Source organism: Nerophis ophidion, linkage group LG09 (genome assembly GCF_033978795.1).
Source record: "Nerophis ophidion isolate RoL-2023_Sa linkage group LG09, RoL_Noph_v1.0, whole genome shotgun sequence".
NCBI lineage: Eukaryota > Metazoa > Chordata > Actinopteri > Syngnathiformes > Syngnathidae > Nerophis > Nerophis ophidion.
In genome coordinates this window covers 30,687,732-30,705,086 of record NC_084619.1, presented here as the reverse complement: position 1 = coordinate 30,705,086, position 17,355 = coordinate 30,687,732, and the positions used below count along the sequence as shown (strand labels likewise).

The window sequence follows — 17,355 nt, the reverse complement described above, 5'->3', positions numbered from 1 at the left end:
CATTATTTAAAAATGTAAATTAGTATGTACAATCCAATTCAACATAGCTCTTAATCTGCTCTGTCTAGTCTCACTAGATTACATACATTTTTGTCTGACAAACTCAAATTGACTTTTGTTTTCATTTTAAAATAAATGTGCTGATATGATTCCAGTTGTGTAGCCCTTCATTGGGTAATAAAGCATGTTTGATAAAGTAGAAGAAAAAAGCCACACATATATAATAATATAACGTAATTACACATGCTGAGTAAATAGGGTCCCTGTGGCTGACCTGCTCATTTCTTTCTCTTCCTGGCATCTCATTTTATCTCCTCTCACAGTGTTTGACTCTGCGTCCACGTGCTCAGACATTCCAGCCACTGACAGCTGACTTCCTCCAGCCTACCCCCTGTGTCCCTCATGTTTATCTCACCCCTTCCCCATGCGTGGTTGTGAAGAGCACAGCTCTTGTTTGTATCACTCATCCCTCTTCATCCATCCCCTCCCTGTTCTTTGCCGATGGAACACTCTGGAGTCCTGCCCCGAACCCTGCCTAGCGACTGGAGCAAGAAGGGAAAAAACGTCTCAAGGTCAGCTTAAAGACAAGCTCACTTCCTCCTTAAGTTTTCCAAAGCAGATGTCCAGTGCTGCGATCAACCGTGTCATCGGTAATAAATCAAAACATGACTGGGAGATGAATGCTGTGAGGTGATTGGCCAATGCTGTGGAAGATGTGCGGACACCAGCGGAACGGAAACACATGTTCAGCATCAGTGTTTTTATAGCTTCTGCGTCCATGATGTTGAGTAACCCTACCGACCACGCACTTCCATACACACTTAAACCACATGTTCATATGTACCTTTAGAGGGGGATGAGCTGCCATGGTGCTTGTTTAGGGCTCGCAGACCTTGTAAGGGAATGTCGCCGCCTTCCAGAATACTCTTGTAAACATGGCGGTCGCATTCTGGAGCCGCGGGCTCGTTTGTGGATGATCCTGCGTCCTTCTCCACCTCGCTGTGTCCAGACTTGCTGGAGGAGCTAGAGAGTGGAACGCAGACAGCAAATTAACAAGTTAATTGATTTAGGGGAGCGCTGTTATGGATTCTTACGACAAACAGAAGCACACTAATTGGGCCCGGGGCGTCCATATGGTTCTTATTTGGTACATTGCCAGGCCTTGTGGGAGTCGAAAGAATGAGAGCAACTTGAGAAAGTGCAGACTTTCTTTAAGAGCAAGCACTCCCAAGCACATATATATATATCGGCATTGGACAGATGTCTATAAATATTCTGTCAGCATTCCTGCACGGCGCATCATCCCTTACACCTGTACAACTCCCGCGTTCACGTTCATTCTCTCGCTCACGTGCTGCTCATGCTGCGGCTCTATTTCAAGACAAACGTGGCCATTAAACTGACATGAGGGTACTGGTGTCACTGACAGGAAACAAACAAATATTCTAAACCTGTCCCCTACTGTTAAAAAGAGAATGTGGTCTATTTCTAAACCGGGTTTTACATCTGCCAAGTCAGAGTTATACAAGCTCGGACACATGCGCAGATTATTTTCCCTGCTTGATCACTACCTGAACAAGAAGCTCTTTCATTGCTGCTGGAAAAAATATGTGAACTCCCGACTGAAGCTGGCTCTAAATTACTGTTTAGAAGCTATGTTTTGATCCAAGATGATTTTTTAAGATGATTGTGGTCCAATCTAGAGACGAAGATCCGCTCCTTTGATACAAGGATACATGGTAAATTTACTTTTAAGTGTGTTATTTGGAGCCTATAAAACCGATGTTAGCTATTTATGGATCCACTTAATGCCCTGCACACACTGAAGGTGACTAACAGACATCCAAACCACGTACCGCATTCATTCATTCGTGTAATCATCTGCAGATGTTTTGCATTTTACAATCAAACGCCAGCCTCACGGGACACTTCCTTAAACTTCTCCAGTTTCAAACAGACCCCAAAGGAGAAAACACCCTGCACTAAACATATGAGCCTTTGAAGGAAGTCACTTTATGACCCCTAGTTTCCTTTGAACAACAAAAACCTCCTTTAAAATTTGCAAAAATTCAGACCACAATTCGAAAATGTCACAACTGTGCAATGCATGTACTAAATGGCAGTGGAATCTGGATTTACGAACCCCTCGTACGGACTTTTCGATTAATGAATTACAGACGGAATAAAATATTCTTTGGTGTAAGAACCTTTTCTCGATTCACGAATGTTTCATCCACTAATTGTGTGCCTGCAGCACAGCCATTTTGTGCCAGGCAGCACATCCCTTGTGGGCGGGCTTATCAATCTCTGGTGCTCATTCAGCCAGCAGAGGAGTGCTGTCGTTAGCTACTGTGCTAGTTCCTACTTTGTGCTTTTTAAGTGTTTCTTTTAGCCCTTGTATAGCATTGTGCTATTTTTGCTGCTCGATCAATAGTCCAAAGAAAGCAATAGACAAGCAATGTGTGGTTTGAAACATTCAGGAAGTATCCACAGCGTTGTCGACTCCTGCCCCCAATCCACCTCCCTATCAGCTGCATGCAAATAAGTTTAACCAACAAGGTAAAGTGGATTAAATGTTTTATTCCTAATCATTATATAAACCTAGTTGTTAACGTTAAGGAATTTTGTTTATTTTCAAACTGTGACTGCACCACAGGGCTAGTGACAGTATGTGTGTGTCTCGACAAGGCGGTTGAAAACAAGGACAGTTCAGTTCAGTTAGTTGTTGTTGTTTTGACTTTGTTATGAAGTATATAATAAGGCAATCCATCACCCTTTTGTTATGTTTGTACTATGAAACACTATATTGTGTTCAAAGTGTACAAACTTTATTTGAAAATGTGGACTTTGGATCGTCTCTTATGTTGAAATTTCCTTCAGTAAAAAAATATTTCTATTTACGAACCCTGTTCGAGAACCAAATTAGTTTGTAAATCAAGGTACATCCCATTGGATGCTTTACATGTTAGTGCACAAAAAGAGGAAGTGAAAAATATATTAGCGAAGAGCTTTGGTTGGAATCTGCTTAGAGAATCCAGAAGCTGTTAAGTCTGGCTAATTTAAGAGGAGATAGCAGTTTTTAGGTTATGCAACAGTGACATACAGGTTGCATGTCTTGAAATAAATGTGCACATAGCAGCCATAGCACCTCAACACTACAGAGAACACTGTGTTCTGGTAGCCTTATTCAAATGTTCCTCTCAGGAAGCTGGAGTCCCCCCTGGTGAAGGCGGTTGAGCAACCTCACGGTGACAGTTATCCCCGCCACATGCCGGAATAATGATCAGCATAGTGGAAGGAGCAAGGCAGCGCAAGTATTTGTAGGAGAATGAGAAGCATGAACTCACTACTTCTGTAGGTCGGAGGCTGTTTCCAGGGGGCTGAAGGAGGGGGCACTCTGCAACAAACCAAACAAAGAAGTCATTGATAGATCCACAGGATGGTCTCCTCCAGCTAGAACACAGGCAGGGACATTAGCAATGGCCAGATTCTCTCTTCTTTTCTTCTAGCTTGGTGTAGCTTTCAGTCTCCAGCACGCTTCTTAACGTCTCTGGACTGGGCTTGGCATGGAGTAGGAGTACGCGTGTGTTTTGGCCTACATGCAAGTTGGGAGGGAATAAAGCGGCAGTGAGGAGAGTGGAGGAAGGGGTGTGTGTGAGTGAGTGGGCGGATGGGTTTGCATCAGTCAGGGGGCGCCCATGCGGTGAGGGGGCTGTCACAGGCTCAACCAATGGGCGGCTGTCTCCCAGTGAAGCCATCGCTTTTGTCTGGTATTGAGTCACTCTCATTACCAGTGGAGCAGACCGGGGGACAATTAACCAGCTGGTGGTGCAAACAGGCTGAGTTACACACTCACACTTATTTGATACACTATCACACACTCTTACAATCGCCACAAAGACGGAAATGAAATAATACATGTTTTGAGAAATAGTGAACATGACAAAGTGGGTGTTTAGAGATGTTAGTGTAAGAACGGTTAGGGTTGTTATTTCCAAGAGTGACGAATTAGTGCACAAGCAGGAGCACTCTGAATGAGGCTGCTACTAATTTTAGGCGGCTGTTTCTGTTGCTTTCCTCTTTTTGGACGTCACAGCAGGTAAAAATAACATACGTGACACCGGCACTATGAATATGAGCACGAGGGTTGTTTGCAAATACGATTGCACAATCCCCATCCCAGCCAGGCTGGCCCTGCTGCTAATACCACATCCACTTCCCCAAAGCAACCGCTTCCCAAACCCTTGGCAAGACAAGGAGCATTCTTGACGTCCCATTTGCCACAACATGCCTTTCTACTTAGTTGCCGGGGAAGGAACATCATTAATAACCAATCAGAAAAAAAGCCTGTCTGTATAAGAACAGGACATCAGGTCTATATTCTGTTCTATTTTTAAAGCCAAATGTTAACTCAGAGAGAATGTGTGTCATTGAATAATCTGATGTTCTTCCTTGCACCTCAACTACTTGGAAGATCTTGCACACAAACAAACAGACGCACGCACACACGCACACACACATGCACGCATGCACACAAAGCTTGGAAAGTAGTCAGGAAACGAGCATGGAAGCCTGATTTGAAGTACAGATCTACTAATCAGGTTATTTCTGCAATGCCGATTTGTATCACTTTACCTAACAGCTGTGGTCCCCAACCACCGGTCCGGGGACCGGTACCGGTCCGTGACACATTTGCTACCGGGCCGCACAGCAACATTAATTGTGTGAATGCTTTGGAGCATTCACACAATTAATTGGTTTTCTACACCAGAATTCATCTATTTTTTATTCAAATTCTTCAACTTCTTTTTTCATCCGATTCAAACCATTCCAATCGCGTGCTTTCTCTTGACAAATTCCAAAAATCCCCAAATTTCCCAGATTTCCAGGTTTTCCTGGACATTTTTCCCATTCAAAATAAATCGGCCATTTTTCAAACTTCCACCATTTCCACATTTTTCAACCGATTCAAACCATTCCACCTTCAACATATTCCACTCATCCTGGACATTGAAACTATTCCAGGAATGACCAGAATTCCAGTTTTTTCAAACCCTTTTTGACCCTTTATTCTGGCGACTACTCCTTCCACATTTTTCAACCCATTTCAACTGTTCCACTGTCAAAACATTCCTCTTAATCAAGACAAAAAACACCCCCCCCCCCGAAATTCCAGGAATTCCTTAATACCATTTCTCAATTAAAAATGTTACTAATTCCACATTTCTCGACCGATTTGAAAAATTCCAACACCAACCATTTTTACTCATTCAAAAAATTCACATTTATTTGCATTTCCCCCAAAAATCCCTCTTTTCCCCAAATTTCCATGAAATTCCCATTGAAAAGAATGGGACATGTTTTTTTAAAGTTCCACAACTCCCACTCAAACCGTTCCAACTTAAAAATATTCAGCCTGTTCAAGAATTGTGATTCCTTTCAAAAATTGTAAAAAAAAAATCCCGGATTTCCAAGACATCTCAGTTTTTAGGGACATTTTCCCCATTCCAAATAAATGATCAATTTTCACACTTCTACAATTCCAACATTTTTCAACCTATTCAAATCATTCCACCTTCAACATATTCCACTCAACCTGGACATTCAAACTAAGTCTTTCCCAAGTTCCAAACCAAATTTTGGTTTTCCTGGAAATTCAAATGTTTCAACATTCGAAACTTTCCAACATTCAAACTGTTCTTACATTCATACTTCATTCTGTCAGCATTGGAGTAATCACATGCAATTTTTCAGGAATTGCCTCATCTAGTTGATTTATAAACTACTGCATTTTGTCCGACTTAACTTCCAGATTGTAGCGAAAAGCTAATTTTTTGTCTGTTTTTATCTGGCACACGTAGAAAGCCGGTTTGTGCAAATAATGCATACATTAAACCGGTCCCAGGTGGAAAAAAGGTTGGGGACCCCTGCCTTATAGAACATGTCAAAGAGGATCTCTGTATATAGTACGGAGCGCAACTCAAGCCTTAGCGGCAACGAGAACGTTTATGCATAATTCTGTTTCCTAACAGGTGTCCCCGGCTCCTGTGCGCCGCTTTCGTATTCAAAATAGCGATCATGAGTAGGTCATGGTAACATGAATCCCATTCTTTCCAGCACCTTCTCCACGTTGATATGTTCTCATGAAAACAAACAGCTCCCCCAGCGTGAGAGGCCCGCTATGCCCCGCGCCACTTATCTCGTCCGCGTTAAATGCTTAAAGGTAAAGGTTAAGTGAATAACGGAGGTTAAATGTGAAAGCACAATGAGCCGGTAGGCTTACAGTGTCGCCTCCTTTAGAGGCTGTCAGGTGGTCAGGGGGAGGCTCCATGATACTCGGCGTGGAGACAGTGTGGCAACAGCCCCCTCGTCAGCATGTGTTCAACAGATGGAGTCACTCTGACGCTTGTAGGGGGGCAAAGTACTCCTTCTGACCAGAGCTACGTATGGAATTCCAGCCCCCGCTCGTGTATCTCAATGGGAATGTTTGACCAGAACTGTCACTCTGTGTGTTTGCAGACTGCTCCTAAAGCCACAATTTGTTCATATTGTCCAAGAGAAACACTGTGGACATTACATACAGATGTCAGTCTTACTCTTGATAGGCTGCTTCACATGGCTACAAATGGTAGTGGTAATATACTGAAATTGAGACGTCAGTAGGAATGGGTAGCTTTTACATTTGAATCGTTAGTACCAATTTTTAAGAACTTTTGTGTGTTTTCTTACACTTCTGAGTCTCATCTTTATGCAGTTGCAATTTTAAGACATTGGATGGCAGTAGTGTCATCTAACATCTAGGGTGTGTTGCCTCGCAAGGAAGTAGTCTTTGTCATGAAGCTGAATGTGCTAGTCATTTCTTTCGTTTAGTATTGTACTTATCACACATCTGCTGTTTGATTGTAACATGCATCTTATGTGTTGTTTTCATTACCATATGTGGTGGTTTTGAAATCGCCATGTAAAATCGCTAATGCTAATCAGAAGCATGTCTACGACACAGCCAATCTAAATTAGCATCAAGTCAGCACATTTTGAAAAGTGGAGCCTTACTTTATGTTTGATCGTATAGACATACAAACCCCATTTCCATATGAATTGCGAAATTGTGTTAGATGTAAATATAAACCGAATACAATGATTTGCAAATCATTTTCAACACATATTCAGTTGAATATGCTACAAAGACAACATATTTGATGTTCAAACTGATAAACATTTTTTTATGTGCAAATAATCATTAATTTTAGAATTTGATGCCAGCGGCACATGACAAAGAAGTTGGGAAACGTGGCAATAAATACTGATAAAGTTGAGGAATGCTCATCAAACACTTAATTGGAACATCCCAAAGGTGTGCAGGCTAATTGGGAACAGGTGGGTGCCATGATTGGGTATAAAAACAGCTTCCCAAAAAATGCTTAGTCTTTCACAAGAAAGGATGGGGCGAGGTACACCCCTTTGTCTACAACTGCGTTAGCAAATAGTCAAACAGTTTAAGAACAACGTTTCTCAAAGTGCAATTGCAAGAAATTTAGGAATTTCAACATCTACAGTCCATAATATCATCAAAAGGTTCAGAGAATCTGGAGAAATCACTCCACGTAAGCGGCATGGCCGGAAACCAACATTGAATGACCTTGAGCTTCGATCCCTCAGACGGCACTGTATCAAAAACCGACATCAATCTCTAAAGGATATCACCATATGGGCTCAGGAACACTTCAGAAAACCACTGTCACTAAATACAGTTCGTCGCTAGATCTGTAAGTTCAAGTTAAAGCTCTACTATGCAAAGCGAAAGCCATTTATCAACAACATCCAGAAACGCCGCCGGCTTCTCTGGGCCCGAGATCATCTATGATAGACTCATGTAAAGTGGAAAAGTGTTCTGGGGTGTGACAAGTCCACATTTTAATTGTTTTTGGAAATATTCGACACTGTGTCATCCGGACCAAAGGGGAAGCGAACCATCCAGACTGTTTTCGACGCAAAGTTCAAAAGCCAGCATCTGTGACGGTATGGGGGTGCATTAGTGCCCAAGGCATGGGTAATTTACACATCTGTTAAGGCACCATTAATGCTGAAAGGTACATACAGGTTTTAGAACAACACATGCTGCCATCTAAGCGCCGTCATTTTCATGGACGCCCCTGCTTATTTCATGTTTCAACAAGGTGGCTTCGTAGTAAAAGAGTGCGGGTACTTTCCTGGCCCGCCTGCAGTCCAGACCTGTCTCCCATCGAAAACGTGTGGCGCATTATGTAGCGTAAAATACGACAGCGGAGACCGCGGACTGTTGAACAACTGAAGCTCTACATAAAACAAGAATGGGAAAGAAATCCACTTTCAAAGCTTCAACAATTAGTTTCCTCAGTTCCCAAACGTTTATTGAGTGTTGTTAAAAGAAAAGGTGATGTAACACAGTGGTGAAAATGCCCTTTCCCAACTACTTTGGCACATGTTGCAGCCATGAAATTCTAAGTTAATTATTATTTGTAAAAAAAAATAAAGTTTATGAGTTTGAACATCAAATATGTTGTGTTTGTAGTATATTCAATTGAATATGGGTTGAAAAAGATTTGCAAATCATTGTATTCCGTTTATATTTACATCTAACACAATTTCCCAACTCATATGGAAATGGGGTTTGTACTTGCTTTGATGGCATTTAAAATTGTAACATTACCTATAGGTATTTTAGCTAAGTCTGCTCTGAGTGTTGCTGGAGTGGACGTGATGTCCAAGCAACAAAAGTATCAAAATATGGTACTGTCAGATTTTACGTGAACTGATACCCAGTAACACTGACGGAATTCACTCGGTACCTATTAAAGTACCAAATTCGGTACCCAACACTATAGAGGACAGAAGTTAAGACCATGTCACTTCGGTAACTTTTTGAGGTATCTTCTTTCTCGAAACAACTCTCAAACTACCTGTTTTACTCATTCGCAATTATTTTTATGGAATTTTCCCCCCAAAATTACCTGATTATAGTGCCAATTATAGCTTGGGCAGACAGTCCTCACTTTTCCAAGTTCTGTGTTACGATGTTTCGTGTTTTACAATGTTGTTACGCACGTGCTCCTATTGATTAAATGAAAACGTAATTTTGGTCCGTAAATATAAGACTCACTCAAAAGCTACTTACTACTACTTACTACCAGCACGCATTGGAAAAATACAGTAAGGGCCCCACGCAAAGCCACACTACACTTCAGGTGGGAAAGTAAATATCATAAATAAATATCATATTCATGTCATATAGACAAGAAGAAAATACAACTAATATTGGCCACACTTATGGTCACGACCGCTCTACTAACATGACCATTATTAAAGGGGAACTGCATTTTTTGGGTAATATTCCCTATCATTTGCAATCATTATGAGAGACAAGAACACATACGTATTTTTTTTAAATTACAATTTCAAAGATGATATAAAAACACGTGCGGGTAATGGGAGTCACCGTTGTAGCCTTCCCTCTAAAACAACTTCAAAACCCTCCATCGATGTTTTGTAAACACACTGCAAGTCTCTATAAAAATGTAGTAACAGACAAGTTCATAAAAATATGTAATATTTTCAATATTTACCATGTTTTGATCATAGTTTCCATAGCAGCGAGCGTCCAATTTCCAATCTGTGTTCTTACTTACGGACACAAAACGCTTGTGTGTGTGTTCTAATCATGGCAGACTTGGTAACAGACAACAAAGACGACTATTTTTGGACAAATGAGGATTCACAACCTTATCTTTTTGAAGCTGAATTAACAAAGGGTGAAATGCTGCTTTTAGAAGCGAGCACGAAGAAGAGGGTGATACTGTGGAGCAGACGAAAGCTGATAGAGCAAGGTATAATCGACTCAGAGTGGCAAATGTGGAATTTGGAGACAAGGTATTTCGACATAAATGGCATGCTTACCCCAATTAAATCAGAAAACACGTCCCCAACCAGCTGGACTAAAGAGACCATCGAGTGAGTCACACTTTATATTGATCATGATACACGCAGCAAGTCATGCGTGTATGATGACAGACAGCATAAATTGTTTACCTAGCTGTGTACAAACAACACATGAAATGTGGGCTAACACTTTACAGATACAATACTACGATTGCTCATGTTTTTCAATTAGGCCCTGCGATGAGGTGGCGACTTGTTCAGGGTGTACGCCGCCTTCCGCCCGATTGTAGCTTAGATAGGCGCCCCCCGCGACTCCAAAGGGAATAAGCGGTAGAAAATGGATGAATGGATGGATGTTTTTCAATTAATAGAGATTGGTGTTCTATCGCATTGTGTTATGTATTACAAACTCAAACGCGTTCCGTGCTGTCGTAGAAGATAGCTTATCTCTCGCCGCAGTTAGCTTTTACGGCTAATACCGAAGCATGCCGATGTGTTACAATGCTAGAAAGAGAGTTCCTCAGTGTTCACTCTTACAATAACAATGTTGCTACAGCTTGGTTATTATACAGGTTACGGAACGTAAATTAAGTATTGGTGATGTTTTTTTAATGCATTTTAAAAGTGATTTAGCGGTAGAATTGATTGCTTCCATTAGCTGCATTGCTAGCTACCTAGAACAAGCAGATTATTACATTTTAGAATGCAAAAAAAAACCCCAAAACACTTTGTTGTCTTCTCTCTCATAATGATTGTGATCGATAGGCAAAATTCCCGAAAAAGTGCAGTTCCCCTTTACGGATATCATGGTATTCAAGGATTCAAGGGATTTTATAGTCAGACCAGCACACAAGACACATGAGATGGCAATAAATTAGGTGTGTTAAAAAGTTAAAGTACCAATGATAGTCGCACACACACTGGGTGTGGCGAAATTATTCTCTGCATTTGACCCATCCCCCTTGATCACTCCTTGGGGGGTGAGGGGAGTTGTGAGCAGCAGCGGTGGCCGCGCCCGGAAATCATTTTTGGTGATTTAACCCCCAAATCCAACCCTTGATGCTGAGTGCCAATGCGTCTGCTCCAATAAAATAACATAATGACTAAACAGCATGGTGGTGTCTTTATTGAGATGGAAAGGTTGTGAGTGCTTTGGACGGAAATGCAGAATCAGCGCTGCTTATGTTGATTCAGGAGAACACTAAACGATTGTTTGAAACCTGGAAAAGTAAAAGAAATGTAAGGGAGGAAAGTAAAGCGTTTGTTATGCATGTTTTATGCGATTTAAGGCTTGTGCTAATTGGCCTAACCTTAAGGTTCAAGGTGAAGCTGCTGTGGGGATAATACAGCAGCAAGTGAGTCTCCAGACAATAGGTAATTATCATATATTTTATTACTGTTTCATTTAATTTTGTGTGCTCAGTGTTTGTGTTACTGTATTCGATGTCCTTCATGACTTTAGTGTTTATTTAGGTATGCGTTCTTACCCCTGAAGTGTCGATACATATTTCTGGATCACAGAATTTGGGAACATATATAAACTAAATATTATTTGCACAGGGAAAATATGATTATTTGTTTTAGTTTGGTTTGACTGTTTCTTTAGATTTAGTTATTCAATTATGTTAGTAATTGTTTTTTTTGGTCTGTATTATTGTTTTATGTCTGGTAAAATGAAAGTTCAGTTTATGTAATTACAGTGAGGCTGCTCTTTTAAAAAACAGTCACCAACATTTGAACCAGCCGTCAGTCCTTTCAGTGAGCATGCTTATTATGCATACTACTTCTTTGTTAGAAGTGGTCCTCCTCAGCACTTTGATGGTTCTCAGTAAGACCAAGGGCTTCCTGGACAAGAGCCATGAAGGACTATCACTCCATTCAAGCCCCAAAGTGTCGTCGTTTTTCTGCCTTAAGTCACGTCCGTCTTCCAGTAATAACACATGCGTGCCGATGCGTCAATCAAAGTCCAATGAGTCAGTATGTCTGGCTGAGTCTAAAGGGCAAATGCCGCTCATACTAGGTGTCGCTTTTGAAGTGACTTTGACATTAGGCAGGAGCCAGTCATCAGGCCAAGCTTATCTGGCAACCGTCCAGGCTGGGAGTGAGCCTTTTACTTCTAAACTTCCTCCGCCTTTCCACTAACCTGGAACTGCTGTCAATAGGAACAACAGAATCGGCCCCCTGGAAGCACATGACCTCATGCTGAAGTCAGCGGTGCCACCTCATACGATCCAGGGTGCGGTGGAGTGCTCCGACAATGAGGAGAACATCTGATCGTGTCTGGCCGGTGAAACAGACGTCTGCCGCCAAGAACTATGGCTTGGATGTGTCGTGACATTGTATTCATGTCTTCATCAGTTTCTCACGTTAGATAGTTTGGTAAATATACCGCGCATGGCAGACAGGCAGGAGTTTTCATTCCAGGGCCTGGGATTGTTCTGGTGACCTGCATCCGCGTGTCGTCTCAAGTGACTTCTGAATGAACCGCATATCATACTGAATACATTTCTATGTCAGGGTGCATCTCAAAAGGAATGTGTCACTGTGGAGTTGAGTTGATAACATGGAAGAGAATTATTTGTATGAAGTACCTATTTTATTAGGCCTATTCTATTGTGAGCTTTAATAATGGAAAATCTTGACCACTGATGTGTGTATTTGATATGGATGATATCATCTTACTCAGCCCCACAGACAGAAGAAACTGCTCATAAAGATCTCATAAGAGAATATAAATAGATCTCAGTCTAATATTTTGGGCTCAACTTAGAAGAATGGAGAGCTGTATCAAGTGGGTTTTGCGGTTAAAAGAGATTACACTGGAACCATAAAGTCGAGTCTGGTTTAGAGTTCAAACACTGTCTATTTGTATATCCTGTTAAAATAGTCCTCAAAAGTCACAGGACAGAGTGAGTGTGTTGCTTTTTCTTTAGCTTTTTCGTGTGATGCCACTACAATTAAAACTTACAGTGGAGCCTTCATTTACGGACACCTCATTTTACGAACTTTTCGATTTATGAACCATAGGCCAAATACAACTATGTTTTGATGTACGAAAAATGTCATAAGTGTATGAACACTTCATCCATCCATTGTGTGCCTGCAGTGCAGCTGATTTGTGCCCAGCCGCCCATCCATTGTGGACGGGCTGATTGATCTCCAATGCTGATTATGTTAACACAGCGCTGCTGTCCTTACCTACTCTGCTAAGTGCTACTTCGTGCACTTTTATGTACTTTTTAGCCTTTTTACCGCATGTTTCTAGTTTTTTAAACTCAATATGGGTCCAAAGAAAGCAACAGACAAACAAGGTTTGGTTTGAAACAATCAAGAGGTATCCACAGCGTTGTCAACACCGCCTTCCTCAACTTATCTCTCCCTCCCGTTGCATGCAAAGACGATTAACCAACAATGTAAAGCCGATGTATAATTTTTATCCGTAATCATTACAGCAACTTGGCTGTTAAAGTTACATCATTTTGTGATTTCTAACTGTGAGTGCACTACGGGACGAGTGTGTGTATGTAGAACTAGTTGTTATGTTTAATCAACAGTACTGTGAAGCGCTTTGTATTGTGTTCAAAGTGTAAAACTTTAGCCAAAATTTGGACTTTTGTCAAGGCTGAAAGTCATTATTCATATTTTAAATGTTTCTTAGCTTCATATTGGCTTTAATATAAAAAACTTTTGTATTCACAAACCCTGTTTTAAGAACCAATTAGGTTTGTAAATCAAGCTTCCTCCGTACAAAAAAGACTATAGCTGGAATAAATGCACACCAAACTCTGTCCTGGCTGCTCAGTATAACATGGCTCAAGCAACAATCGGTAAGTGTTTTTGGTTGGAGACGATCAGTCCCTCTGCATGTTTGCTAATGCATTGTAAGTCAATAGTGATTACACCATTGATTGTTATTTTTATTTTTACAATTACAATTTGTGAATTTGGAGAATTTTGCGGTTTCCAGTAGTGTCCGTTCTACTCTCATTTGTGGTATTATATTTGGTTGATGGGTAAAGTGCGAGTAGAAATCCAAGTACTGTAATATTTACAGACAAACAGTATTCGAACAGAGGTGTTATCACATGCAATTAAATGGAGACACACTGTCAAAAACTTACCGCTCTGTCAAACTCCATCTCTGAAAAGAATTTATACCACGGCTCATTCTCTAAATCTACATCTTCCGGACATATATCCAGAGTCTATAGAGGACATGGCGACAAGAGGAGGAAGAGGAGGAGGAGGAGGTGGAGAAAGACAAAGAGAAGACAGTTCAGACAGCATGGAATAACACAGCCACATATTACAGTACATCTCTCGACTTCACTGCTGCTTGCTAAGGGATAGGTTCACATTGTGCAGTGGACATTTGTTTTTAGTCTATTTCTTTTGTCTTTTTTCTTATACAGTCCATAAATGTCCACGCAATATGAACAAACATCCATGCATACTTCATCTGTTCATTACAAATTGAAACAGACTCAATAATGTCATTGCTTTGGGTCATGGAACAGTGTGACCTTTAACTCCTCAAGTCAGCCTTACCACTTTGGATTTTGTTTTCTTTTTGGAATAAACCGAATAATCAAAATTAAGGCTATAAGAAGGAGGTTTATCTCTTAATTCCACATAAGTGAACCTATCCTTTAAAAAAACCACAAGGATTTCTGGATCATTCTGTCCAATCAACATATACACAATGACGAATGAGCATGCAGACATGTGAGCTGGAACATAAATAATTGTTCATTGGACATTTGGTCTCTTATGTCACAGGATGAAGTACAACAACACCAACAACACCAAAAATAATTGCCAGCCTACAAGAACAAATGTATGCGGATTGTTCTCCTGAACAACCATGATTACATTATCAATTACCCTCTGAGCTTCCTGTTATGTAAGCTGAAATGAAATGTGTAGATATCAAACTGTCAATCAATGACGTTTGGGTCAACGCCATGTCTATAGGCTAGCATTTCACTTCCTCTTACCAAAACACAAAGCATCTATGTTCAGTGCCTGCCCTGAGATCCTGTCTCAGCCAGGCGTTTCAGCCCAATAACCTTAAATTGAAGACAAGCATGACAAAGGATCTCCTTGGTAAGCGATACCCCCTCCCCGATGTCAGCCGTGATCGTCTGTCAACGGAACGGGACACCGTTTAGGAATGTGTCCCACAAGGCAATTCGGTGCTGAAGCTGCCACCAGCTTGGATGCAGAGGTGAGCGTGGGGGATGGATGGATGTAGGAGTGGGTACTGCTCACATGACATGCACCAGGAGAGAGAGAGAGAGAGAGAGAGCGAAGGAAAGAGGGGCAGGCGGGAAGGCGGCTAACATACCGTTCTCTCCAGCTTCAGGACCGACGATTTCCCAGGCTCGTACTCAAAGATGCTCTTGGGCTCGGCGCGGTACTTCCTCGTGTCTACCTTTTTATCTGGGGGCTCCCACTCATTTCTGTGGATGAGGCGGGAGTCAGGGAGGTGTGAGAGGATACGGGAGAGCGAGAGAGAGAAATCCTCATTACGTAGTCACCATGGCAACCATCTTTAGCTAAGATTTTTTTTTTTTTTTTTAAAGCTAAATATGATGAATAATCCATCCAGCCCCTCTACTCCTTGAATGATGACTTGACAGAAAAGTCACTTCATGTTTAAGCCTAATTAGTAACAACAAGCTAAATTCCTTCTTCATTTTTCCGAAATAGAAATGGTCAAAATGATCTACCAGGGGAAAATAACCCAGATTATTTACATTCTACTAACTATCATTAAATGGTTAAAGGATGTGTTGAGGCACTGGCTGCTTTGGCGTGACCAAGGAGGAAGGTCAGAACCTCGACATGTCATCCAACACTCCAGTGGCTAATGCTTCCAATCTTCTAATCCTCCATCACCTGTTCTCCTTCATCACTCATCTCTCAACAAGCACATCATCCTGTGCCAGCACCTATGTGTGTGTGTGTGTGTGTGTGTGTGGAGTGGCGATGACAGCTAAACACATCAATATAAAAAGGAAACAGTTGCAGCCGCATGGGACAAAAACTCCCTTCAAGTTTGGAAGCCAGACTGGTATTCACCGTACTAACACGTAACTCGACATTAACATTGAGGTATACTTGAACAAGCTAATGAGATGTTGTTCAGTTTTGACTGATGAGGACAGCCAGGTATTCATTTTATATATCTATCTGACAAATGTGCAGTGTACGTCCACACTAGGGGTGTAACAATTGATCGATACATTGGTACTGTAGATCGATTTATAGTCCTAAATTTCAAGTATATTGATCTGTGCTCAGCAAGTTTGTCCTCCAAGAGATAGGTACGGAGCCATGATTTTTTTATAAGAGAATGGATCGATTTTATCAATACTAGAAAAAGGAAAACATTGGTTTGACGAACAGCAGACTTTATATGACGTTTAGTACTGTAATTATAAAGATTTTACACGATAAGTCTATTTCCCCATCTGTGGCGTCATAAAAACAAAAATGATATCTAGGGTGGTCGACAAAGGTCATAGCAAACGTCAGAAGACGATAGTGTAATATCTGTGACATGTGTGTCTGTGTGCCTTTAAGAGGTGGTGCTGTTGTGTGTGAAGTGTGCAATCGTGAACAGAGTTCCGCGAGAATTTGTGTGTTTGTTCATCGTTTAAATGTGAGTTTGTTACCGCTTGTTAAAAAAGCGTCTAAAAGTGTATCTCCGACTGTGTCTCTCCTTCTACACTGCCGAGCATTTCAATATCAATCAATCAATGTTTATTCATATAGCCCTAAATCACAGGTGTCTCAAAGGGCTGCAAAAACCACAACGACATCCTCGGTACAGAGCTCACATAAGGGCAAGGAAAAACTCACACCCAGTGGGACGTCGGTGACAGTGACAATGATGACTCTGAGAAACCTTGGAGAGGACCGCATATGTCCCCCCCAGTGGACCGAAAGCAATGGATGTCGAGCGGCTCTAACATAATATTGTGAAAGTCCAATCCATAGTGGATCCAGCATAACGGTGAGAGTCCAGTCCAAAGTGGATCCAATATAGTAGCGAGAGTCCCGTCCATAGTGGAGCCAGCAGGAAACCATCCCAAGCGGAGGCGGATCACAAAAATATCACAACTTTAAGCTCCAGCACAATTGAAAAAGCCACAATAAATGCAAGCGACACAACACAATGATAAATCCGCACCATTAAACCACAGAAGATACGAGCGACACAATGGAAATGACAGAGGTGGAGATTACAGCGACGCACCGACTCTCTGTACACAAGTAAACAACACATAAATAGAAGGGATGGATGAAGAAGACTTTGGGAGGTAGAAAGGAAGAGACAAACGCCATCAACTGGGATGAGAGGGTTTTTTCGATTGATTGATTGATTGAAACTTGTATTAGTAGATTGCACAGTACAGTACATATTCCGTACAA

General features: G+C 41.3%; 1 protein-coding gene across 11 annotated transcripts in view; it reads right to left on the bottom strand.

Annotated features, from left to right (window-relative positions):
- The window catches only part of LOC133559231 (sorbin and SH3 domain-containing protein 1), a 149,905-nt gene that overhangs the window by 37,891 nt on the left and 94,659 nt on the right, over nt 1-17,355 (bottom strand). For 10 of the 11 annotated variants that reach the window (XM_061910796.1, XM_061910788.1, XM_061910798.1 and 7 more), the window contains 4 exons: nt 15,263-15,377; nt 14,037-14,120; nt 3,348-3,397; nt 845-1,023 (listed from right to left, as the gene is read on the bottom strand). In XM_061910796.1, coding sequence (XP_061766780.1) covers nt 845-1,023; nt 3,348-3,397; nt 14,037-14,120; nt 15,263-15,377 — 428 coding nt within the window. The remainder of the gene's footprint in view (nt 1-844; nt 1,024-3,347; nt 3,398-14,036; nt 14,121-15,262; nt 15,378-17,355) is intronic. The other variant, XM_061910794.1, reaches the window with a different exon arrangement.